The following is a 27,897-nucleotide window of genomic DNA, read 5'->3' on the forward strand; positions in this document are numbered from 1 at the left end:
CTTATGCCTATAGTGGTTATTATGCTGCTGCTCCATATGCCTATTATGGTTAAGAAAATTGAACGATTGGAGGTTTAATTAGTTCTGGCTGGAGTTGCGGATATTGATTGCTCTCACAAGGATTATGCGGAATACACTTTAAAACGTACATACATAGATTTTTTTTGTATATATAGGACACTTCGTTAATTAATAAATAATTAAGCAAAAATAAATTAAGTAGGACTTTATTTTTCGAATGGTCTGGGGAGAGAAACTAACTATTCTTTTTGACATTTTCTCTAATCATTGACATATGGAGGAGGAATGGCAATCGAAGCTACAGGTTTTTTGTATACTCCAGTCGAGATCTAGTAATATTGCTAATCAGTTCTACACCATGTTTAAATTTCATAGAGAATATTTTATTAAGCGGTTCGATTTTTTCGTTATGTTCCAATTCAGTTAATTCGGTCATTGAACAAGAGAATCGGACATTGTGCCGGTTTCTTATACCCTTCTCCACACTGTGGTACAGGGTATTATGTCTTTGTGCATATATTTGTAACAAGCAAAAGGAATCGAGATAGACCCATAGTTACTTATGAGAATATGCATAGAATCACTTTCTGAGTCGATTTACGCATGTCCGTCTGTCCGTCTGTCCGTCCGTCAGTCCGTCCGTCAGTCCGTCCATGTATTTTTGTGAACAAAATACAGGTCGCATTTATGATCCGATTAGGATGAAATTTGGCTATGTTCACTTATTTGGTCCAGGGACGAACCCTATTGAAATTGAGAAAAATCGGTTCAGATTTAGATATAGCTCCCACATATATATTTTCGTCCGATCTAAGGTAAATGGTGCACCAAAGTCCCTATATATCGTTCGATTTGCACGAAATTTGGCACAGCGTAATGAATTAAGCCAAGAATAATGTCTGCCAAGTTCCGTAAAAATCGGTCCAGATTTAGATATAGCTCCCACATATATATTTTCGTCCGATCTAAGGTAAATGGTGCGCCAAAGTCCCTATATATCGTTCGATTTGCACGAAACTTGGCATAACGTACTGAATTGAGCCTAGAGTGATGTCTACTAAATTTCCTGAAAATCGGTCCAGATTTAGATATAGCTCCCATATATATTTTCGTCCGATTTTATGTAAATGGTGCACCAAAGTCCCTATATATCGTTCGATTTGCACGAAATTTGGCACAGCGTAATGAATTGAATAATGTGTGCCAAGTTTCATGAAAATCGGTTCAGATGTATATAAAGCTCCCATATATATATATATATATATATATAGTCGCCCGATTTTAGGTAAATGGTGCACCAAAGTCTTTGAAAATCATTCCATTTGCACGAAATTTGTCATAGCGTACTGAATTAAGTTTAGAATGACGTGAGCTAAATTTCGTGAAAATCGGTTCAGATTTAAATGTAGCTCCCATATATATTTTCGTCCGGTTTTATGTAATTGGTGCATCGATAGGATACATCTGTTGAATATACCCAAAGTGGTGAAGGGTATCATATAGTCGGCCCAGTCCGTCTTTACTACTTTCCTTACTGGTTTTCTTTTGCGGAATAGTTCCTTTGATGTAGTCTGTTGCGGACGCAAATCTATCCGATAAGCTACACTATTCGATTTAAACTGTTCTTCTTTTCTTTCAACAAATAAATTACCTTTTGTAATCAATGGTGGCGTCAGAGGCCTGTTAGTTCTAACGCGTATGCGTTAGTTCGATAAGAAGGTTCGCAGAGGATCTTAATGATCTTTGAACTACATACATACAAAGATTCCAGTGAGAGAATGTGTCGAGGAAGGGGAGCAAACCTACAACAACCGTTGCCCTTTGGTATATACGCTCTGCGGTGTCCGCAGAGGGAACGTGCAGAGCCAATACCCGAGCTGTCAATCAGCATCCGTGATCGACTGGGCTCGGGAGGTTGTAGGTCAATGTAAACACTATGTTTGAAATTAATATTACGATGCGTAAAATTAGAACCTGCCAGCAATATGGACAGATATTTCTAAATAAACTCAAATATATCTAAATCGGGATTTGGTAAAAAATAAATTCCTCTCCCTCTCAGAAAAAATTTAAAATTTTATCACATGCAACTTTCTGTATCCTGATTACATTATTAATTAGAGGAAAATGTATACTTTCCGTGATATGGGGTTCAGAAGTTTGGAAAATCTTTCCTAAATTATTACTAACCGATTTAAGTAATGTAGGAATGCCTTGGGATTGTAGGCATTTTTTCTCCTATTGGCAGAGCTACCAGATTTTTCTGAGAGATGACCTTAAAGGAAAGATAAACCAAATGGTTATTTTATCGGCTGGAAAAAGTAAATAAAAAGCCTTAAAGAGAAGCTTCGTGTTTGGTTTTATATTAAACATTTTCTGCTAGGAAATATTTTCTTAAAAATGCATTGAAAAGTAGTAAAATTGGGCGGAATATGTATATATATATAGACAATATATATATATATATATATATTGGAAACTGTCTCTTGGTCAGTCGAAATGCCTTGGTATCTAAAGATGGACCTATATAAATCCTTCTCCGGCCTCTGTCTACATAATTTCTTTAAAATTATTTTTTATAGTCTACAGAAGAAGTTTTATAGTTTTTTCATTGCGTCATTATAACAATCTTATAAACTTTCTGTGGAGCCTGTTGCTGTTGTTATTATTTTGTATTTTGCATTTATATCAAAATAATTTGGAAAATATATATGCGAATTTTGTAACACCAATGCAGAGGTCGGTAAGAGTGTATGAAATAAAGAAACAATGGAATGCAAAACTAGCCACAATTGAGTGAGTGGAGAGACCGCGATTGTAAATAAGTTACAAACGGTTGCAAAAATAAGAACCACCAAGTGAGGAGAGAGACATAGAACGATACAAACCAGTAAGGAAAGTAGTAAAGTCGGACGGGGCCGACTATATGATACCCTTCACCACTTTGGGTATATTCAACAGATGAATCCTAACAGAAGTCGTTTTTTTGAAGGACCAGTAAAAGGAAATTGGATCCATAAACATGTCATTCTCCAACCTATACTATTTTTTTCATTTGGTCAGATATAGAAGCTATATCTAAATCTGAACCGATTTCAACGATTTCAGCAAATTTAACACACGACATTCCAGACCTAATACATTACGCTGTGCCAAATTTCGTGCAAACCGAAAGATATGAAGAGACTTTGGTACACCATTTATCTTAAATTGGACGAAAATATATATGGGAGCTATATCTGAATCTGAACCGATTTTCACAAGACTTAGCACACATCATTCTAGACTTAATGGAATACGATATGCTAAATTTCGTGCAAATCGAAAGATATATAGGGACTTTGGTGGACCATTTACATTAAATCGGACGAAAATATATATGGGAGCTTTATCTAAATCTGAACCGATTTTCAGGAAACTTAACACACATCATTCTATACTTCATTCATTACGCTGTGCCAAATTTCGTGCAAATCGATTTTTTATAAATGGTGCACCATTTATATAAAATCGGACGAAACTATATATGGGAGCTATATCTAAATCTGAACCGATTTTTATCAAACTCAGCACACATCATTCTGCACCTAATGCAGAACGCTTTGCCAAATTTCGTGCAAATCGAATAATATATAGTGACTTTGGTGTACCATTTACGTAAAATCGGACGAAACTATATATGGGAGCTATATCTAAATCTGAACCGATTTTCACGAAACTTAGCACACATCATTCTAGACTTAATTGAATACGATATGCTAAATTTCGTGCAAATCGAAAGATATATAGGGACTTTGGTGGACCATTTACATAAAATCGGACGAAACTATATATAGGAGCTATATCTAAATCTGAACCGATTTTAATGAAACTCAGCACACAACATTATAGGCCTAATTTATTACGCTGTTCCAAATTTCGTGCAAATCGAAAGATATAAAGGGACTTTTGTGCACCATTTACATTAAATCGGACGAAAATATATATGGGAGCTATATCGAAAGATATAAAGGGACTTTTGTGCACCATTTACATTAAATCGGACGAAAATATATATGGGAGCTATATCTAAATCTGAACCAATTTTTCCCAATTTCAATGGGGTTCGTCCTTGGGCCAAACAAGTGAACTGTGCCAAATTTCATCCAAATCGGATCATAAATGCGACCTGTACTTTGTTCACAAAAATACATGGACGGACAGACGGACATGCGTAAATGACTCAGAAAGTGATTCTATGCATATTCTCAAAAGGAACTATGGGTCTATCTCGATTCCTTTTACCTGTTACAAACATATGCACAAAGACATAATACCCTGTACCACAGTGTGGTGAAGGGTATAAAAACATGTAAGGAAAAGTTCAAAAGTCGGAAGGGGCCGACCACCACTTGCGTATCTACAAGATTTGCTAATATGTACAATATCCTGTAGATGGAACTACATTGCCTCTTTGAGAACCATTGAAATGGAATCGGTTGAAATTAAATGTGTGGTCTACATAGATATTTGAAACATGCATATACCATTCTGATATCTACAACAAATTGCATGTCTATCGGGCAGACATAATTTTTTTGGTGTACCATTTGTATGAAATCGAGTAAAATTATGTATGGCAGCTATATGTAAATCGCGACCTAATTGAGCAACCGTGACATACACCATTTGTTATGCTTTCCACAATTTCATCTCGGTGCACAAATTGCATGAACTCAGGCGAAAATATATAGGGTTCATATTTACATCTATTATTTGTTACAAAATCAGATAGCGTTATTGTAGCACCAATTTGATGTGTTGTGCAGAAATTCGTCTCAATCGGAAAAACTATAGTTATTTAGTACACCATTTAGATGAAATTGGATGGAAATATATATATGGAAGCTATATCTAAACCTGAAAAGATTTCAACAAAATTTCACGGACATCAAACTGGACCTAAAATTTCGTTCCAATCGGACAAACTTTGATAGTTTGGTACACAATTTACACAAAATCTGTCGAAAATATATATGAGAGCTATATCTAAATCTGAACCTTTACTCACTTACTTACTTAGCCGGCTTGTTACAGAACGGTTGTTCCATAAGCCGAGCTTAAAAAAATTTCCAAGCGCGTCGGTCTTGTGCGCAAGTCCACCAATTTGGAAGACCACGTTCCAAGATGTTGTTTTCTACTTGGTCTTTCCATCTAATTCGTGGCCTTCCCCTTCTACGGGAACCATCAGTAGGCTCATTTTTCATTTATCCGCACAACATGGCCTAGCCACCGTAGTCGCTTCAGCTCAATACGACTGACTATGTCGATGTCCGCGTATAAATTGTAGAGCTCGTGGTTCATTCGACGCCGATATTCACCGTCGACGCAGATCGGCCCGTAGATCTTTCGGAGAATTTTTCTCTCAAACACCCCAAGCGCTGCCTCATCTGCTTGCGCAAGTACCAATGCTTCTGATCCATATAATAGCACGGGTAGTATCAGCGTCTTGTAAAGTGTGAGTTTGGTCTGGCGGGAGTTTGGTCTGGCCTTGTTTCTAAACTGCTTACTTAGACCATAGTAGCATCTGTTGGCCTTCACAATACTTCTCCGAATTTCAAAACTTATATCATTCGTTTTATTTATGGCGGTACCAAGGTATATAAAGTCTTTAACTACCTCGAAGCTGTAGTTCTCAAGTTCCACAGTTGGTACGAGTCTACAGGACGTCTTGCGCGTTGATACCATCAGCTTGGTCTTCTCGCCGTTTACTGCCAGACCCACTTTGGCAGACTCCTTTTCAATTTGTTCAAAGGTGGCTGTTACCGCTCGCAATGTTCGACCCATTATATCGATGTCATCGGCGTAGGCGAGTAACTGGTGTTGTTTGGTGTACAGAGTGCCATTTCTGTTCACCTTTGCGTCTCGTATGACCTTTTCCAGTAGGATGTTAAAAAGATCACACGACAAACTGTCACCTTGTCTGAATCCTCGTTCGGTATTGAAGGGCTCCGATAGGTCCTTTCCTACTTTAACGGCTGACCTTGAGCCACTTAAAGTTATCCTGCATAGCCGTATTAATTTTGCAGGAATGCCGAACGCAGACATGGCTTTAAACACCTCTGAACGGATAGGGCTGTCGAATGCGGCTTTATAGTCGACAAATAGGTGGTATGTGTCGATGTGTTTTTCGTGGGTCTTTTCCAGGATTTGGCGTAGAGTGAAAATCTGGTCAATGGTGGATTCGCCAGGTCTGAAGCCGCATTGGTATGGTCCGATGATGTCATTGATCATTGGCTTCAATCGTTTACACAGCACACTGGATAGCACTTTATATGCGATGGGAAGGAGACTTATTCCTCTATAGTTGGCACATATCGTCTTGTCTCCTTTGTTGTGCACGGGACACAGGATGCTGAGGTTCCAATCATTGGGTATGCATTCATCTAGCCAAATTGTGTTAATCAGCTGGTGCATGCTCCTGACCAGCATCTGGCCACCAGTCTTGAATAGTTCGGCTGGTAACCCATCAGCTCCTGCTGCTTTGTTGTTCTTGAGCCGATTAATTGCTTTTATGACATCATCTTGGCTAGGTGGTATACACTCTATACCATCATCTCTTATTGGTTCTGGGGTATCTTCTTCATAGCCACTATTTGATACTAGTAGATTTTCGAAATGCTCCTTCCAGATCCTCAACACGCTGTCTGTATCTGTCACCAGGTTTCCTTCTTCATCTCTGCAGGAGGATGTGCCTGCACCAAAAGCATCGGTATGGTGTTGTACTCGTTGGTAAAATTTCCGGACTTCATTCTGACTACTGTACATCTCGATGTGCTCACGCTCACGTTTTTCTTGTTCTTTCTCCTTTTTTCTGAAAACACGTTTCTCCCCTCTCCTTTTCTCCCGATAATTCTCCATCACGTTACGTGTTGCTACTGTCTAAATCTGAACCGATTTCAACAAAACTCCGCATACGTCTTGAGGGACCTAACTCAGTACGTTGGGAGTTTGGTTCACTAGTTACACGAAATCGAACGAAACTATATATGGGAACTATATCTAAATCTGAAGCGATTTCAACAAAACTAACTCAGTACTCATTGGTCACTCAGAAAGTGAGTGTGAATGTCTATCTCGTTTCCTTTTGCCTATTACAAACATATGCACAAAGGCATAATACCACAGTTTGAAGAGGGGTATAAAAATACAACCGAACAGTGAATGGTGGTACGAACAGTGAATGCTGGAATGCATATGGTTTCCATAACAAAGAAAGGGAAGAAAAAATGAAAATTGTTTTGATGATAATGAAATGTTAACATTTTTTTTTTAAATTGTGACTTTCTCACGTAGTAAGAATTTTTACTTGTGTTATATAAAAGGTTTATATTTATAAATGACCTATAGAATATCTACCATTCTACAGAAGACCTTTAGAACCTTTTACAATATTTTTCATGTGTTGAGGCCAATAGAAATCTTATATGCACACGGGTTTTTTTTAGAAAGTATTCAATGTAGAGATGACCTTCTCAAAATATTCTGTAGAAGGCCTCAAAAAATATGTTTGTTTGCCGTTCTGTTAAAATTTCGGCAATTTTAACCCTTTAAGCCCCGAACTTTTTCCACAATCTTAGAACAAATTCCTGTTCACAGATTTAATGCAACTATCCTAAATAGGATATGCACAAAATTTGACATCGCTACATCCTTGCATTCGGTAGATACAGTACATTCTTTCGGAAGAATTAAAGTCCAGTATAAAGAAAACTAAATGTAAAATCGACAGAAAACTCATTTTAAATTATTCTCTATATTCATTTTTACAAGAATCAAAAATAATTCTGATGACAGCATTCGTACAATTTGAATACGAAGCGATTTAAATAATGTGGACTGTAGTACTGTACACAATTTTACCCTCTTCTCTATATTGAAAAGCTCATAGCATTACCAAAATTTTGAATTTTTTTGATTTTTTTTTATTTTTCTTTTAATATGTGTCGTCCATAATCAGGTCTTGGCATATGAAATCCAAAAAAAAAAAAATCTCGCCAATAGTCAAAAATTTTTTAAAAATTTCTCTTTACAAAAAATATTTATTAAAAAATATTGAGAAGTAAAAAAAAACAGTATGATTCACAGATGTCTGTATGTACGTGTCAGCATTAAAATATAAACAATAAAAACCTTATCCTTAGTACGAGAGAGTGGGTGACAAAGTCACATCATTTCAAAAACCAAAGGGGGGAGGGGCAGCCATTTTCAATTATCCAAAACATTTCCTCCTAACCATAATAGGCATATGGAGCAGCATAATAACCACTGTAGGCATAGGGAGTACCATAATAGAATTGAGGAGCTGGATTGGGGCCGGGAGCAGCTCTGGGCAATGGAGCTGGTGCTGGCAATGGCGAGGGGCTGGCCATGGACACAGCGAACAAGGCGGCAATGAGAACAAAGACCTATGGAAAAAAATACATTTTGACTTTTATATTGATCGGCAAGAAATTCTTGAGCTTTACTTACAAATTTGAACATTTTGAGTTGTTTTGGAATTTTGTTGTTTCTACTTTAAAAGTTGAAATGCTTCTGCTGCATTTCGTTGCCGCCTCCTTGGGTATTTATAGTTGGGAGATGATAGTTATTTGCTGGATTTCATTTTCAATGCATTTTTTTAATTTGCGATGCTATGCAAATGTGAGGTATTCCCAATTTGTGCATTCTAGAATGGGTTTCTTCCTAGCCATTTCTCGTTTGATAGTGAAGTTATTTTACCGCAATTATGATTATGCGATTGTATCTCTTTTTTTATTAGCGGTCAGTCTATAGATTTCAGACAACGTAGTTTTATTTATTTTGTCATTATCGATGTGATTTGAATGTTAAGTGCCGGAGATTTATTTATTTTATGATAGCTATTAAGTGGTCAACTGAAATGAATGAAATTAAGTAGATGGACTTGATGTGAATCTTGAGAATATCATCAGCAGATAAATGGAGACTTTTCCGAAGACATCCATCAATAAGTGCTATAAATTCAAGCCTTATTTTTTTAAATATCCCGACTTCAAAAAAATTATCCTTTCAACAATTCACGCCTTCAATTTTTTTCCAACAACAATTTTTAAAATTTTTATTTCAAACATCCACACCTTCATCCACGCCTATATATTTTGAAAAAAAATCGGTTTTAATTTTTTACATCAATACCTTTACTTTTAATTTTTTTTTTTTCAAAAAATTCCATGCCTTGATTTGTTTTTCAGAAAAAATCCAATGTTTTAATTTTTTAAGTCCACGACTTTAATTTTTTCAAAGAATTCAACACTTTTAATTTTGTATTCAAAAAATCGATGTCTTTGATTTTATTTTTCAAAAAATCCACGCTTTATATTTTTTTAAATATCCACGCCGCGAAAAAAAAATTATAAATCCAAGCCTTTAATTTATTTCAAAGAATCCAAGCCTTTATTAAAAAAAATCGATTTTTAAGACAACAATTTTTTATAAATACACGCCTTCAATTACCTTTCAAAAAATGCACGCCTTTATTTGTTTTTAAAAAATCCATGCTTTTATTTTTTTACCAAATTCGTGCTTTTTTTTTGAAAAAATCCACGGCTTTAAATTTTTTAAAAAATCCAACCTTTATTAAAAAAAAAATTAAAAAAATCGATACCTTTATATTTATTATCCAACCTTTAATTTAAAAAAAAATCGACAAGTTTATTTTTATAAATCCACGCCTTTATTTTTTTTAATCCACGGCTAAATCCTTTATTTAAATCCACGTCTTTATTGTTTTTTATAAAAATTCACGCCTTTATTTTTTTTTTAATCCACGCCTTTAAATTTTTTTTATAAATCTACGCTTTGAAAAAATATTTTTTATACGCCTTGAAGAAAAAATATTTTTTTATAAATCTACGCCTTGATTTTTTTTTATAAATCCACACCTTGAAAAAGTAATTTTAATAAATCCACGCCTTAAAAATTTGTTTTAAAACTCCTCCTCAAACCAAAATTTTTTATTAATCCACGCCTTCAAACAATTTTTTTTTTAAATCCACATCTTCAAAAAACATTTAAAAACTCACACTTTCGCTTTTTTATGCGTTTAAAAATAGATTTAAAAAATCCGCTTTACACGCACATATTTATACCTTCTAAAGGGGTTCTTTACTGAAGACGCTTCGTAAGAATCCGACTATTGAACCTCATCTATATTTTTCCATTTTAATTTCCCTATTCAAAGTCACACATTTTACTTCCATCCCCATCTTCCATGCTTCAAATTATATTAAATTTTTCAACTCTACTTGACTTTTCTAAAATTTTCTCCTAATATTAAAAATATGTATATGGGTGTGTGTGTTTGTGTGTCCGCTCACCCCCTTTCGTAATCCGTAATCCATCCATTTCCCCCCTTCCTCTTGTCATTAAGTCAACCGTTGTTCAACTGGTTCCATGGTGTAATGGTTAGCACTCAGGACTCTGAATCCTGCGATCCGAGTTCAAATCTCGGTGGAACCTAAAGAATTCTTTTTCTGCTATTTTGTTATTTTCATTCTCAGTGGAAGTTTGTGTAGTTGGTAAGTCTTAAAATATATAAGCAATAGTGTTGCCAACCAACAATTAAATTTCTAGCAGAGGCAAAAATACAATATTGGCAACACTAACTGGATTGTGTCAAAACTATGTGTACTAAAGTGTGAGCTAAAAATAGAATTAAAAACAAAATGTGAGAAGAGGAAGAGAAATAAAAATAGCTTTTAGTACATGAATGAGTAGCCACATCTGTTTGGGGGATTTTTGTTAGAGTTGAGGTAAAAATAATAAAGAAAAAATATTTCAAATAGCATTTATTCACAGAATTACACGATTGATATATAATCCGCTAATAGATTAACTCTCTAAAGCTGACGTCAGAGTGCAAACAAGAAGCGATGCGATACTACATGCTATAATAGTTCATGCTACTTCAATGCTATAATATGTCAAAGTTAGTGCTACAGAGAGCCGAGCGTGTTGTTTGTTTACATCGCCTATTTCAGTGTAAATTAGTGTTCATTGACTCAAGATGAATTCAGACGAAAACATTTTCATATCGCAAAATATCGATTTCCCTTATTTTTTCCAAATTATTTTATTATTATTTAATTCAATTTGGACTTGAGTCCACATAAATTCCGACAGATTGGTCCATGCCATTAAAATACTTTTGAATCTTTTCGCATTTTAATGGCATGGATCAATCTGTCGGAATTTATGTGGACTCAAGTCCATGCTCGGGATAAGTAAATCGACTTTCGACTAATCGATTAATGGACTTTTTGTATTGAAAAGTCTAAAAGTCGAAGTCGACTTTTAACCTTTGAGAAAATCGCAAAGTCGACTTTTCAAGATCGACATTCGATTTTCTTCACAAAGCCGAAATTGTCCAAAAATTACACAATTCAGAACTTTTTTCATCTGTTGACAACAATTCTTATAAAAATTACATTTTTAATCGATTATGCTTTAGTTGGTAAAAGTCGAAAATCGATTTTGAACAGGTTTGACAAAATCGAAAGATCGAAAAGTCGACTTTTTAGTCAAAGGCAAAAATCGAAAAGTCTAAAAGTCGACACACGCGGAGGTTTATAGCGTCGTCTAGCGGCATATCATAGTATCGCTTCTCGCGCGCACTCTGACGTCAGCCTAAAACGGAAAGCAATGATTAAATTAATGTTGTTTTTTTTAAATCCCTTAAAAATAATTCAACGCTGATCTTTGTTGTTCAGAAATATACTACAAATATTAAAGATGTGACAGGAAATATTTTTTTTTATTATTTACTATTATTTTTATACAAAAAATGTATTTTTTTAAAGGAACGGAAATGGCAAACCGAATAAATAGCCTGTTACTTGTTTATATCCTCAGTCTTATGGCTAATGAGGGTATATACACTTTGATACGTTGAAAATGTGCCTCATCGAAATATTGATTTTAGACCCCCCAAGTTTCTTTGGACCAAAATGGTCCAAATTGTGCTAAAAATTAATTTTATAATAACATGAACACAGACTATCTGATTTATATCAAGTTGGAAGATGGAACCCATAGGTCCCATGTTTCTTTAGTCCGAAGATGGGACTCATTGGTCAAATTCCTCTGGTCAATATTTTCAATATTTATAAATCCATAGGGTGAGTGTATATATCTGTCGGCACTTTTTTAATTGTTTTAAAATAAACTTATAGTAAAAATGTTTTAGGAAGAAATGGGTAATTTATTAACGTTTAAAGAACAAAAAATTTAATATTTAATACCCTGAGCCTTATGGCTAATGTTCCTCATCGATATATTGGTTTTAGACTCCATGTTTCTTTGGTCCAAATCCGTTTCACAAAATTTGCAGTCGATTTACACATGTCCGTCCGTGCGTTGTCTGTTGTCGTTGTCTGGTGCGCACGATAACTCTCGAAGGGTATACTCGATTTGATCGAACCTTTGCACATCTAAATATTTATTTCAAACTTAGTTCGAAGATGGAGAATATCCACTCCTTTGGTCAAAATTGTGCTAGAAATTAATTATATAATACTATGCAAACGGACTATCCAATTTTAACGAAACTTTGTACAACCTATTATTTATACCAAGCCTAGATCAATTAGGAAGATGGGACCCATTGGTCCACTCCTTGTGGTACCACCCCACATAGAGTCAAAATTTTCAATATTTATAAATCCAATATCATGCAAATGGAATGTCCTATTTGAACCAAGCTCTGCATAACCTGTTATTTTTGCCAAGCCTAGATCAAGTCCGAAGATGGAACCCATTGGTTCACTCCTTCTGGTATCTCTTACACAAATAGTCAACATTTTCAATATTTATAAATCCAATATTAGGCTAATGGAGTGCCCGACTTGAACCAAATTTTGCACAACCTATTATCTTTACCAAGCCTAGATCAAGTCCGAAGGTGGTACCCGTCTGCCCTCTCCTCTGGTACGACCTAAAAAAAGTGTCAATATTATATATTTGATCAACATAAAATCCGAAACATCTTTAATTAAACATATGCCTTCTATAAAACGAATAATACAATTTGTGTATAACTGCAAATACCTCTCCCGCAAAACATAGGGTGATGGTATATATCTGTGAATTTATCTGACTGATTTGATTTTTTTGTTACTAGAATTGTTATTGTTGAATTGTTATTGTTGAATATATAGCTCCCATATATATGTTCATCCGATTTCAGGTTTAAAATACACCAAATCGGTAATATACAACGGATTGCGATGAAGTTTGGTTGGTACATTTTTTTTTTTGAGTCTGCAAATAAGTGTGTCGTATTTGGAAGAAATCGGTTCAGATTTGGATATGGCGTCTATATATATTTTCATCCGATTTCAGGTTTAAGATACACCAAATCGGTAATATGCAACGGATGGCGATGAAATTGGGTTTGTACGATTTGTTTTGAATCTGCATATAAGTGTGTCGAATTTGGTTAAAAGCGGTTCAGATTTAGATATAGCTCCAATATACATGCTCTATCCGATTTCACGTCTATGTAACTCAAAACCCACAAAATACATCCGATCATCGTAAAATTTAGTTTGCATGTTTTTTAAAGGCTAAAAACAACTCAGAAATTTGTTTCAGATCGGGTCAGATTTAGATATAACATCCATATAAATGTTCCATCCGATTTCACGTTTAAACCACGCCAAAATCACAATACACACCCGATCATAACGAAAATCAGAAATGTCTCAGCCAAATTTGGTTCAAATCGGATCTGAAAGTCAATATATCAAATTACTTTAACTCTTTCAAGTCTTAATAGGTTAAACGGTTATTTTCAAGTATAGTGTCGCAAACATAAAAATGTTTTGATTTAATATAAATATGGTCACTTGTATCTATATTTTCCATTTTACACTAATTAACTATTGTAAACAGAATCGAAATAACACGCACTCAAAGCTGACCAAGCACCACTGAAATATAAGCATATTTATAGAATAACTTATATTGAGCGACTTGCACGGCCAGATGTGTAACGGTACCTCATATTTAGCACTAAAAAATATCACGTCTCTCTATTTTGGAGTGTTCTAAATACAAAAACAACAATAACTCGTGAAAAGCCACACTTTGATTTTTTCAATTTTGCACAGAAAAACCGGTCATTTGCACAGAAAAACATGTCATGTTTTATGGAAGTTTTTACTCTCTTATAACATTTAAAAAAAAAATGGTTCAATATCGGCCCAAAATTTTGCAACCCTGTTTATCACAAACGTTTTTCTTCCGTTACGCGTCATTTTTGGTATGTCCGAGGTCTTAGCTCAACCTCATTGGGGTCAATTCCAATTATGCATGCATCAAAATATTATAAAAATAAAATAAGAAAATTGAAAAATTTTCGAAAAAATGTTCTTTAAAAAATATATAAGAAGCATAACAATTCACGCTACTTTGAGACCTTCAAAAAATCCATGCTTCTTTAAGACCTTAAAAAATATTCTTCTTCTTTAAGACCGTAAACAAATTAAAAATCCACGCTTCTTTGAGACCAATAAAAAATATTCTTTCAAAAATATACCCTTTTGTGAGATCTTTAAAATTTAAGAAATATTCTGTAAAAAATCCACGCTTTTTGAGACCATTAAAAAACATTCTTTAAAAAATTTCCTTAAGAATATAATTAAAAAAAAAATCACCCTTCTATTGGTCCCTGAAAAAAAAATATTCATTAAAAAATCCTCGCTTTATATCCCACAACATATTCATTATTTGTACGATATGGCAAGCCAATTTTGTCATTATTTTCAATTACAATTGACAGAGAACGAGAGAGAGAGAGAAAAATCAAATCTCATTGAGTCAACAACAACGAAGTCAAAGTTGGCAGCGCTGCAGCCGCTGTAACAGCAGCCCCAACGAGTAGAGAGGTAGATAAACAAACAAACCGAGATTCGTGGCTGAAGGTAACGGTAACACACGGACGGAAGGAAAGCGACCGAACGAATGAATGTTGACTAGTTAATGTGAGAAGAATCATGTGTGATAACAGAACGACATCTGAGTGTTGCAGATTTGATAAACGGAAACCAAGAAGAAGAAAAAGCATAGATAAGGAATAAAAACAAAATAGAAAAACAGTTTTCTGAACTAAAAATCAATTTTCTCTAGTTAGCCTTTCGGTGTAGAAGGACCAAAAAGTGGCAGGACAAAATTAATTTGTCAAAAGTGTATCTACGTTTGTAACAGCTGCATCACAATTTTTATTGAGTTATCTTCATCTTACTCCGCTTACACTTCTTCTTCTGGGTGCCAAAGAAAACAGACAAACAAAATAAAAATAATGGACTTTGCTGTCGCTGTACTTTCGAAGTAAATGTGTGGTCGGAAGTGCGTGGCGTATTGTGTGTTTTTATTTTTTTGCAAGACATCGCGTGTTGCCTCCTCTTCGACCCTCTCCGACAATCAAACAAATCTCAGACAAATCACGAAGTTGTGCATTTACAAAAAGAAAAGAAAATCGTCGATGAAACTAAACGGAAAACCAACATGAAACGACTGTTGCTTCCTCACTAACCACGACGGAATCACGACGTTCCCGACAATCTCTTAACCTCCGTCCGTCGCCAAACTGTCTACCGTGTTCGGTTAACACAATCATTCGGCTGCATAACTTGCATTGTGTCCTACAAGTGGATATTGCCCCCACACCACCGCACCTTCTTAACGCTTTGAGTCGAATAAGAATTCCGAATTCCCGTCACTAACCTCTTACTATGCTCATTAGCACAATGAAAATCCTCGTTGCACTTGGACTCAGTTTAATGTTTACCATATCCCTGCTGAAGTTGACCATCATATTTTGGCATACCTATCCCACACTGATGGAATATGGCTTTGGCAGTGATTTGCCCAGTGTGGAGGAATGGTTGGAGGAGCAGAACCTAACCGATTATAAGGAACTATTTCACAAACATGGTAAGTAAAGATAATCAATCTACCTGTTACCCCTTTAGGTTGGAGATTTTTATCGATTGAGAGGTGTGCCACCCACCCTCAACGAGGTGAATGCATTGTTTTTATTTTTTTCCGTTTGGAATAGTTTTGTTTTGATTTCTTTGTGAAATGTCTCTCACAATGAGATTTCTTTGCTAATTGGAACGATAATCGGTGATGTCAACTATACCCCATTTTTAAAAACGCGAAATGTGAACATTTCAATTCAGGCGGGATTTTGTATAGAATATTTTTTAATGTCCACAAGAGGCGTGGATTTTTTAAATAATATGTTCTTCGGGGTCTATCAGAGGCGTGGATTTTTTAAAGAATATTTTTCAGGGTCTATCAGAGGCGTGGATTTTTTAAAGAATATTTTTCAGGGTCTATCAGAGGCGTGGATTTTTTAAAGAATATGTTTTTTGGGGTCTAGCAGAGGCGTGGATTTTTTAAAGAATATGTTTTTTGGGGTCTAGCAGAGGCGTGGATTTTTTAAAGAATATGTTTTTTGGGGTCTAGCAGAGGCGTGGATTTTTTAAAGAATATGTTTTTTGGGGTCTAGCAGAGGCGTGGATTTTTTAAAGAATATGTTTTTTGGGGTCTATCAGAGGCGTGGATTTTTTAAAGAATATGTTTTTCGGGGTCTATCAGAGGCGTGGATTTTTTAAAGAATATGTTTTTCGGAGTCTATCGGAGGCGTGGATTTTTTAAAGAATATGTTTTTCGGAGTCTATCAGAGGCGTGGATTTTTTAAAGAATATGTTTTTTGGGGTCTAGCAGAGGCGTGGATTTTTTAAAGAATATGTTTTTCTGGGTCTATCAGAGGCGTGGATTTTTTAAAGAATATGTTTTTCGGGGTCTGTCACATTTTTTTTAATTCTTCCTGTTGGGTACCCCATATAACGGTACTACTATAATTCGGCATTTTGTTGGTTTTAGACACGTTTTTCAACCTAAACAGCTTTAATTTAGTATTTTGGATTCTTACAGGGCAAAAAATCTGACTACCAACATTATCGATATTGGTCCACTGTTTCAGGTAAACCCGTTATAACAGTACCTCGGAATATTCGGTATTTTGGTTTTGGACCCGTTGTATGGTGTAAATTGCTATTTTGGTTAGTATTAGTTGGTCCTCCTGTAGCGCGCCCCTATATAACGATACATCGCAAATGTCGGAATCTGATTTTACATTTTAGAAAATCTCACTACCCGGAAACTTGGAGCAATATTGGTCCAAGCTTCCGTGTAGCCCCTTTATAATGTTTCCCTCATTATTCGGTATTTTAGGAGTATTTGGACACGTTCCTCAACCGAATGGGCTCTAATTCAATTTTTCAGGTTCTATAGTGTATCAGATCTCAGATCTTCCTACCAAAATATATAATTATTGATTTACGTTTTTGTGTAGCTCCCACATCCTAATTTCGGCACTTTGAAGGTTTTAGCCGCATTTTCCTATCGATGTTTTTGTATAATTTGGAACGTTACTCTTTTAGGAGCATGAACAAGCTACTACCACATAATGCACCAACATAGTCTTCACATAAAAATACCGACCGATTTAAGGAGTTTTTAAGGGCAAACATCACAACGTTTTTACGTTAGTGAAATAAATTTAAAAAAATTAAAATCTCCATACAAAAAAAATAAAAAAATATATACAAAAAGTTATTTCCTTAGGTTCCACCGAGATTTGAACTCGGATCGCAGGATTCAGAGTCCTGAGTGCTAACCATTACACCATGGAACCGTTGAGTTCGCCGTTGTCAATTGCCCAATAGAGCATGAGGGTTGTTTGCGATTGCTTGTTCATGGCGGTTGATGATGTGAATCAGTTGGTGTGTGTAAATGTGTGTGTGTGTGCCTGTGTGTGATCGAATGTTAACTGAAAGCATGTTGCTAAAAATATCATAGAATCCGCATCGTTTACAGTCGCTTGGTTGAAACGGTAAAGTAAAGAGTAATGATAGGCATTTATGAAAAACGAACAGTAGGTAAAGAATAGGCAATGAATATAAGAATAGTCTAATTCTGCTTTAATAGAATTATGTGACTAAAAAAAATTTGCTACCTGAATGTCTGAAATAATAGTAAATAGTAAAGGGTATTTTTTAAAGGAATGTCTTAAAAAAAAAACACACACACAATATTCAGAAAAATAAATGAAATCTGAAATTGATTTTATAGTACGGTCCACATACCCTTCATCACACTGTGGTAGGGATACGTAGTCAAGAGTAAAAGTCGACTTTTCGATTTTTGCCTTTGACCAAAAAGTCGATTTTTAGACTTTTCGATTTTTGCCTTCGACTAAAAAGTCGATTTTTCGATCTTTCGATTTTGTCAAACCTGATTTTTGACTTCTACCAACTTAAGCTGATGTCGATTTTTTTTATAAGAATTGCTGTCAACAGATGAAATAAAGTTCTGGAATGTATAATCTTTGGGCAATTTCGGCTTTGTGATAATAAATCAAGAAAATCGAAAGTCGATTTTGGAAAGTCGACTTTGCGCTTTTCTCAAAGATCTAAAGTCGACTTCAATATTAATCGATTAGTCGATTTACTTATCCCTAGATTCAGCCGATTTAGCTATGTTCATCCGTTGAAATTATGATGGAGATCGCAATATTTAAGTTTGAGTTTTGACATTTTGTGAAATACAGTGAACTCTCGACAATGTGAACACTAAACAGATGTTAAAATATTGGAAAAAAAATTAGGGAATTAGCGGTAAAAAACTGGTGGAATCGAAAATGTGAACAAATCCGAAAATATGAACTAGGGATGAGTAAATCGACTTTCGACTAATCGATTTTTTGTATTGAAAAGTCTAAAAGTCGAAGTCGACTTTTGATCTACGAGAAAATCGTAAAGTCGACTTTTCAAGATCGACTTTCGATTTTTTTCATAAATACTTGTTTTTTTTTATCACAAAGCTCAAATCAGCCCAAAAATAACAATAATAAAATAACAACAATAAAACTCCTTGTACATTAGAACTTTTTTACCGGGTTAACCTACTTTATGAGGATTTATTTGACATATATGCAAAGGAAATGGCAATTGAAACCCACTGGGTTAACGAAATCCGGTTAAATGTAAACGTACTGTAACAATCACAATAATTTATATAAAAATTAAATTTTTAGTCGATTTTGCAGAAGTCACTAAAATTCGAAAATCGATTTTGAACAGTTTTGACAAAATCGAAAGATCAAAAAGTCGACTTTTTAGTCAAAGACAAAAATCGAAAAGTCTAAAAATCGACTTTTTGATCAGAGGCAAAAATCGAAAAGTCTAAAAGACGACTTTTGCACTCGACTACGTATGCATAATATGAACTTCCCCGACAATAAATTAGTTCACATTTTCGAGAGTTCACTGTACATTTTTACTACTCCTGGGATTTTTGGTATTAAAATTGGAATACATCGGTCCTCATTTCGGCATATACCCCATATAACGGTAACACCAACAATATTTTGGGGATTTACGACAAGTTTTTTTAACCGAATTGGCTGTAATTTAAAACTTCAGATTCCCATTGTGTAACAAATTTTCTCAACAAAAAAAAAAAAAATATATAGACATTGGTCTACTTTTTACGATAGCTGCCATATTATCGGCTATTTGCCGAATTTTGGCATGTATTTTCCTATTGGATAGTAAATCTTCCGGTATTTCGGGGAGTTTGGGCGCATTTTCTAAACGAATTGGCAACTTCTGCTTTTACTACTTTTTAGGGTAGCCCGGATGTATGAGGCCGTTTGGGTATGTATCTCAATTGAATTGGCCATAATTTAGTATTTTTAATTCTATTGGGGTAGGGAATCTCCCTACCAAAAATCATCGATACCTGTCCACTTTTTTTTCATAAATCCCATTTAACGTTACCCCCAATATTTAGAGCAAGTTTTTAGTCAATTTGGTTCTCATTGGGTTTCAATTTTTCATACCAAAAATGTGCCATAGATAATAGCGCGATACTTTCGAAGGTCCCGAATGATTACAGGTATGTAGAGGGTATAAAAAATGGACCCGGCCGAACTTAAAATGTTCGTCAAATCGTTTCAACTTTTTTGCTCAGGCCTAATTTGTTATACCCGTTTTATACGACCTTGATTCTAGGACAAAACATGATCATCAGATGTTAATCGATAATCCGAAAAATTGCTTTGTTTGGAAAGAGAAAATGGGCGGTCCGTTATATAGAGCCAGGAATTTATAAAAATACATACTGATTATTTTGATATTTGATGTTCGACATGGAGCCATGTAACTTGGATGTAAATTCCACTAAAGACTTTATCGGGAAAATGTCATCAATTAAATATACGGTTTTTATATCTTTGTAATTATGTTAGAGAGTTTTAAAATTTGGTATTTGGTCCACCCTGAAATAAGTTCTAGATTTAAATTCCATAATTGATCTATATCTTGTTCATGATTTTAGTCGCTATACAGCCAATAATTGTGATGCAGAAATGTAAACCCATGGATATTCAGGGTGGGTCCTATTTTACTCCTAAAGCTTCAGATAAATATGCCGGACACTGAATATTTTTGTACTTTTAATTTTCCAGAAAAATTGTTGCACTTTACAAAGGAAAGTGTTCACGTCGAATAAAAAATGTTTGTAGCAGCACAGACACAACCCTCCATATTATTCGATATCAATGGAATTATCGATAGTTATAATTTCAGATCATTTATCTGCGATTATTTTAAATTGGCTTTGGGTGTTGCCATAGCTTTGTTATCGACGGGTTCATCACTTGGTAGTACCGCATTTGAAGGTATATAGATGGCGCCATATTATGAGCGACATTTTTATACCCTTCACCACACTGTGGTACAGGGTATTATGTCTTTGTGCATATGTTTGTAACAGGCAAAAGGAAACGAGATAGACACATGGTTCCTTATGAGAATATGCTTACAATCACGTTTTAAGTCGATTTATGCATGTCCGTCCGTCCGTCTGTCCATGTTAAATTGTAAACAGGTCGCATTTATGATCCGAATTGGATGAAATTTGGCACAGCTCATTTGTTTGGCCCAAGGACGAACCCTATTGAAATTGGGAAAATCGGTTCAGATTTAGATATAGCTCCCATATATATTTTCGTCCGATTTAAGGTAAATGGTGCACCAAAGTACCTATATATCTTTCGAATTGCACGAAATTTGGCATAGCTTACTAAATTAAGTCTACAAAGATGTGTGCTATATTTCAAGAAAATCGGTTCAGCTTTAGATATAGCTCCCATATATATTTTCGTCCGATTTAAGGTAAATGGTGCACCAAAGTACCTATATATCTTTCGATTTGCACGAAATATGGCATATCGTACTAAATTATTTGCAAAATGATGTGTGTTAAATTTCGTGAAAATCGGTTCAAATTTAGATATAGCTCCCATATATAGTTTCGTTCGATTTAATGTAAATGGTGTACCAAAGTCCCTATATATCCTTCGATTTCCACGAAATTTGGCACAGCGAACTAAATTAGGTCTAGAATGATGTGTGTTAAGTTTCCTGAAAATCGGTCCAGATGTATATATAGCTCCCATATATACTTTCGTCCGATTTTATGTAAATGGTGTACCAAAGTCCCTATGTATCTTTCGATTTGCACGAAATTTGGCATAGCGTACTGAATTAAGTGCATAATGATGTGTGTTAAATTTCGTGAAAATCGGTTCAAATTTAGATATAGCTCCCATATATAGTTTCGTTCGATTTTATGTAAATGTTGCACTAAAGTCCCTATATATCTTTCGATCTGCACGAAATTTTACTTAGCGTATTGAATTAATTGCAGAATGATGTGTTAAGATTCGTAAAAATCGGTTCAGATTTAGATATAGCTCCCATATATACTTTCGTCCGATTTTATAGAAATGGTGAACCAAAGTCCCTACATATCTTTCGATTTGCAAGAAATTTTACATTCAGATTTAGATATAGCTTCTATATATAGTTTCGTTCGATTTTAGGTAAACTTCCAAACTTTCAAAATTTATTTTGAAACATTTTGCAGGGGGTATTAAAATAGGTCCACATTGATGTATACGAAGTTTTGTGAAAATCGGTTTAGATTTGGTGCACCAAACTCCCAAGAATTGTCCGATTAATACAAAATTTGGAATAACGTGTTGAGATAGGTCCATAATAATGTATACGACGTTTTGTGAAAATCAGTTCAGATTTATATAGAGCTCTCATATATAGTTTTGTCCGATTTTAGGTAAATGGTGCACCGAGGACCCTACGTCTGTTCCATATACACGAGATAAAATTGTGGACAGCACTCTGTGCTGCAGCATACCAAACGCTATATGCCACGGTTGCTCAATTAGGTCCAGATTTGCACATAGCTCCATAACCATTATTCTGCTCTATTTCATACAAATAGTAACCAAAAGAATCCGATTGACATACAATTTTCAATAGATTTCAGAATGGTATGTGGATGGGTTTTTAATTGGTCCAAATATCTATGTAGATCACACATTTATTTTCTCCCCATTCCATTTCAATGGCCCTCTAAAGATTATATGTCTGTTCTATCTACAGGATATTGTATTTATTAGCATCTCTTGTATGTATCCAAAGTGGTGAAGGGTATTATATAGTCGGCTCCGTCCGACTTTTGAACTTTGCTTACTGGTTAATAAATTCACGCCTTGGTGGTCCTTGAATAAAAAAAAATTGTTAATACACCATATAAGGGTTCCGACTACTTTAAGGAATTTTTAATGTCGAATATGTCGGAATATTTTTTTTAAATATTCCACTACTAAGCGTGGATTTTTTAAAGAATATTTACAAAAATATTTCCATATAAAATAATTTTTTAAAGAATATTTTTTTAAATATCCCTACACCTCCTCTCCCTCCGATAATCTCTCTCTACCCTCCCATAATCTTTTTTCCTATTTGTATTTCATTATAAATATTTATATAAAATATAATCACATCCTACGCCTTTTTGAAGTGTCCAGGGTTAATTAATAACAACATTGGGTATTCTACGAAAAAAAATCCTTCGTTCGTTCTTCCTTCATTCCGTTTCCATCCGTCCGTCATTCCTTCCATCTATACGAACTAACTTTGAACATTATGAAAATTTAATAATGAATAATTCGGTCATAAAATGATACAACAGTCAGTCAGCCAGCCAGCCATTTTGACAGTCAGAGCCATATCATACCAGCCAATAACTGTAAATTTCACCATAATAATGAGAAGACACAATTAATGGCAGGCAGCAGGATGAGCAGCAGCAAAGCCAGCTGGGCTAATTCATGATGAGAGAGGGCGAATGAGAGTAAGTGGGGGGACAGTCACCCAAGATGACATTACGACAATAAAGAAGGTGAAAGTAAAATTGATGTTGTAAACAATGAATGAACGAAAGTGAAAGTAAAAAGAGGGATGTCAATGAAAAAATAGATAGAGAGAGTGGGCAGGGAAGCGAGAGAGCAAGTAGCAAACTGTGCTAAAAACAAATGTGCATCCTTTCAGGCCACTTAGAAAATATACGACTTTTTTTGGTTTTGACTTTTGTGGCCCAGACCACAGAGATGCCAATCGTGTTGTGCTTTTTCGGTTTGTTATGCTCATGGCCTTCATTGCGACAGATGGAGAGAGAGAGAGTAAGTCTGATGAAATTGTAAACTTTTTAGAGAGGACATTAAAGGACTTTTTGAACTTTGCAAAAGCGGTGTTGCCAATATGGGAATTATTTCGACAAAAAAGGAGAAATTAGGGGCATTTTGGATATATTTTTCCACAGTACGTTTCATGGTATTTTTTCAGGCTCTATCATAGGCGTGGATTTTTTAAAAAATGTTTTGTTTCTTTGGACAAAATGTTTATTTAGTCAATTATTTTCTGGGGAGAAATACTGTTCTACATGTTATTCTACATAAAAACAAAATTGTTAATAGAAAGAGTCAAGTCAGCAAACTTTTTATAAGGGAATGTGTCAATTCAGCGGACTTTTTCTATGGAAATTTTATCAAACACATTTGTTTATGCAGAAGATAAGAATTCAGCAATTATAATATTTGGAAAAAATCAATTCAGCTATATTTTCTTTGAAAAACATTAATTCAGCTAAAATTTTCTATTGAAATAGTTAATTCAGTAAACCTGTTTATATAGAAAAATCATTTGAGAAAATATATTACTTTGAGAAATGAAATTCAGCTAGAATTTTCATCTGATAAAAACCACTTTGCAAACTTATTGTATAGAAAAAGTTAAGGTAGCAAAATTAATCGTTGGAATAATTAAAATCATATATTTTTCTTTGGAAAAACTCAATTCAGCTAAAGGGTTTTTAAGAAAAATCAATTCAGCAAATTATGCTATAGAAAAAATTTATTTGACAAACACATGTTCTAGAAAAAATTTAAAGAAATTTTTAATTAAGTAAATAAAGTAATTTCCTCATACTTTTTCTACAGATAAAGCCAATTCAGCAAACTATTTTTATGGAATTAATCAATTCAGCAGACTTTTTCTAGGAAAAAAAAATAATTCAACATAGAAAATAATAATTTTCTTCCAAAAAATGCAATTCAACATAAGTTTCCCTTGGAAAAAATCAAATTTTTCTATAAAAATGTTATTTTAGCTAAATTTTTCATTAATTTTTTAATTCAGCTAAAGTTTTTCAACGGATAATCAATTCATCAAATGTATGCTATAGAAAACTTAATTTGACAAACATATCTCTGGGAAAAACATCAATTTAGCAGACATTTTTCTATACCAATAATTGAATTCAGCATATATTTTTTATGAAAATTGTGTATTCAGCAATCTAATTTCATGGAAAAATAAATTCTGACATTTTCCCTCTGCGGAAAAAGAGAAAAATGTAATAATGTAATAATTCAATTCAGTTCAAGTTTTCTCATCGGAAATTCAATTCAGCAATCTTTCTCTATAAAAAATTAATTTGAAAAACATATCTTTGGGGAAATAATCAATTCAGCAGATTTTTTCTACAAAAAAAAAAAAAAAATAATTCAACAAATATTTTCTATGGAAATAGGAAATTCAGCAAACGAATTTCATTCAATTCAGCAATCTTACCCTATAAAAATTATTTTTAAAAGCATATCTTTGGAAAAAAATAAATTCAGCAGACTTTTTCTATAAAAAAATTGAATTTAGCAATTATTTTCTATGAAAATAGTAAATTCAAAAAACGAATTTCATGTAAAGAAAATAAACTCTGACATTTTTCCCCATTAAAAATCTGCAAAATTTATAATAATTCAATTCAGCTAAAGTTTTCTAATCGAAAATTCAATTCAACCATCTTATTCTATAGAAAAAGTTAATTTGACAAACAAATTTCCGGAAAAATCAATTCAGCAGACTTTTCCTCTACAAAAAATAAAATTCGGGTTTTTATGAAAATAGTATATTCAGCAAACTAATTTCATGGAGAAAATAAACTCTGAACCTTTTCCTCCTTGAAAAAAAATAGCAACATTTGTAATAAGCTAAAGTTTTTTTTTATCGGAAATTCAAATTCTGTTAAAGTGAAATAAACTCGAACACCTTTCCTCCTTGTAATTCAGCAAAATTTGGAATAAAACATTTTTTTCTATACAAACTATTAATTCAGCATGAATTGATATAAATTCTATGGAATCGATTTAACCAACTTGTTCCATGGAAAACGTAAATTCAGCAAGCACTGTTCGATAAAATAAGTCAATTCGCAACTGATTTATGTACCTACTTAGCTGGCTAGAGGCGGAACATTTGTTCCATAAACCGAGCTTAAAAAAGATTACAAGGCGCATCGGTCTTGTGCGCATCTCTTCCAATTCGAAAGTCCATTTTTCGAAATGTTGACTTCCACTTGATCTTTCCATTGAATTCGTTGCTTTCCCCATCTGCGTGATTGGATTGCTTTTATTTGCCTTTTGAGCTGGGGCATCCTCATCCACTCTAACAACATGACCTAGCCAACGTAGTCGCTGCAGCTCGATACGTCTGACTATTCGATGTCCGAGAATATGGTAAAACTCATTCGAAGGCGATATTCACCGTCGACACAGATCTTTTGGAGAATCTTTCTCTCAAACAGCGTCTTGTGGAGTGTGCGTTTGATCAGGCGAAAGGTGGCCTTTTTTTGAATTGCTTAATCATACCATAGCAACATCCGTTGGCCAACACTATTCTTCTCCGGATTTCAAAGCTGATGTTATTAATTTTGTTTATGGCGGCACCGAGGTATATAAAATCGTTGAATACATCAGAGCTGTAGATTTAAAGTCTCAAAGTTGGTCCGAAACTACTGGACGCCCTGCTCGTTGATATCATCAGCTTGGTCTTCTCGCCATTTACTGCCGGTCCCCCTTTGGCAGACTCCTCCATTTGTTCAAAGGTGCCTGTTACGCTCACAATGTTTGACCCATTATGTCGATGCCATCGGCGTAGGCGAGTAACATATGCTGTTTGGTGTAATTTCTGCTCACGTTTGCATCTCGTATGACCTTTTACAGCAGCACGTATGACGTTTTGCAGCAGGATGTTAAAAAGGTCAAACGACAAATTGTCACCTTGTCTGAATCCTTGATCGGTGTTGAAGGGCTCCGAGAGGTCCTTTCCGAATTTTAACGCTGACCTTGTGCTAGTTATAGTTATCTTTCATAGTCGTATTAATTTTGCAAGAATTCGAAACGCAGATATTGAACACGTCTGAGCGGATTGGGATGTCGAATGTAGAGACAATTAATTCAGTGAACCTTTCGCCATCAATTCTGCAATCTTTTAGTACAAAATATTAATTCAGCAAACTTTTATTGAAAAAAGTAAACAATGTCTATTCACCCAACTTCTTTTACAAAAAAACTTAAATTCAGCCCAATCCTACATCACAACAGTGATCGGTTCACCCAAATCCAAATTAGGTACCATTTAGTACACATTAGTACGAATTTCCAAGACTTTGTATGTAGCACTATCCTGCACCCCAACAGTGATCCTAACGTTAAATTTCAAGATTCCAGCTCAATCGGTTAACACAAATCCACATTTGGTTCCAATTAGTAAAAAAGTTCATATATCGGATCACCCAAAATTTAAATTTTGTCAAATTTAGTTCACATTAGTGGGAATTTCCAAAACTTCCCATATAGATAAATTCTACCTCCAACAGTGATCCTAACTTCAAATGTCAAGATTCCAGCTTTGTCGGTTCATCCAAATCCAATTTGTACCTATTATAGTACGATTTAGTACTTTTCGTACACAAAGGTAAAAATTGTCCAAAACTGCGAACATATTCCAAGACTACACTCCGGCGGTAATGTTAATTTCAAATTTCAGGATTCCAGCTCCTTTTGTATCTCCAATTAAAAATTGTACCAAATACAGTACAATATAGTACTTTTCTTATACATGAATACACGCTTTCAAAACCACTTCCTTATATCGACACTACATCTCAACCTTAATTCGCATTCCAAATTTCAAGTTTTTAAATCTATGCATTCTCATGCTACGAAATAGTACCAAATTTAGTACATTCTAGTACTTTTCCGATACTTATAGTTCGAATGTCGAAAAAGCCCTTTGCTATATCTATTCTACACTCCGTCAGTAACCCTCATTTCAACTTTAAGAGTTCCAACACTACTGGTTCGCCAAATACAAATGGTATCATATTTAGTACTTTTCGTACCGTTCTAGTACGAATTTCCTTATCTGTCACCTTTGTACTAAGAATGACTTACTTACTTAGCTGGCTTGTTACAGAACGGTTGTTCCATAAGCCGAGCTTAAAAAAGATTTCCAAGCGCGTCGGTCTTGTGCGCAAGTC

At 34.5% G+C, this 27,897-nt stretch overlaps 1 protein-coding gene, 1 long non-coding RNA gene and 2 other non-coding genes across 5 annotated transcripts in view; 2 read left to right on the plus strand and 2 right to left on the minus strand.

The window, feature by feature from the left end:
* Positions 1-8,339: 8,339 nt before the first annotated feature.
* On the minus strand, positions 8,340-8,576 carry LOC133338359 (uncharacterized). Its single transcript, XR_009754629.1, has 2 exons — positions 8,533-8,576; positions 8,340-8,468 (listed from the first exon to the last, which is right to left on the minus strand). It is a non-coding gene; the product is annotated as an uncharacterized LOC133338359 (long non-coding RNA).
* A 1,891-nt stretch (positions 8,577-10,467) lies between these two features.
* On the plus strand, positions 10,468-10,539 carry Trnaq-cug (transfer RNA glutamine (anticodon CUG)). Its single transcript has one exon. It is a non-coding gene; the product is annotated as a tRNA-Gln (tRNA).
* Positions 10,540-15,812: 5,273 nt separating this feature from the next.
* The window catches only part of LOC133338360 (apoptosis-resistant E3 ubiquitin protein ligase 1-like), a 61,330-nt gene continuing 49,245 nt past the window's right edge, over positions 15,813-27,897 (plus strand). For both annotated transcript variants that reach the window (XM_061546536.1, XM_061546537.1), the window contains exon 1: positions 15,813-16,014. In XM_061546536.1, the coding sequence (XP_061402520.1) occupies positions 15,813-16,014 (202 nt within the window). The remainder of the gene's footprint in view (positions 16,015-27,897) is intronic.
* Trnaq-cug (transfer RNA glutamine (anticodon CUG)) lies at positions 17,714-17,785 on the minus strand. Its single transcript has one exon. It is a non-coding gene; the product is annotated as a tRNA-Gln (tRNA).

The sequence above is a fragment of the Musca vetustissima genome, unplaced genomic scaffold (genome assembly GCF_032173495.1).
Source record: "Musca vetustissima isolate MV318-11 ecotype Yass unplaced genomic scaffold, APGP_CSIRO_Mvet_v1 utg14244, whole genome shotgun sequence".
In the NCBI taxonomy this organism is placed as follows: Eukaryota; Metazoa; Arthropoda; class Insecta; order Diptera; family Muscidae; genus Musca; species Musca vetustissima.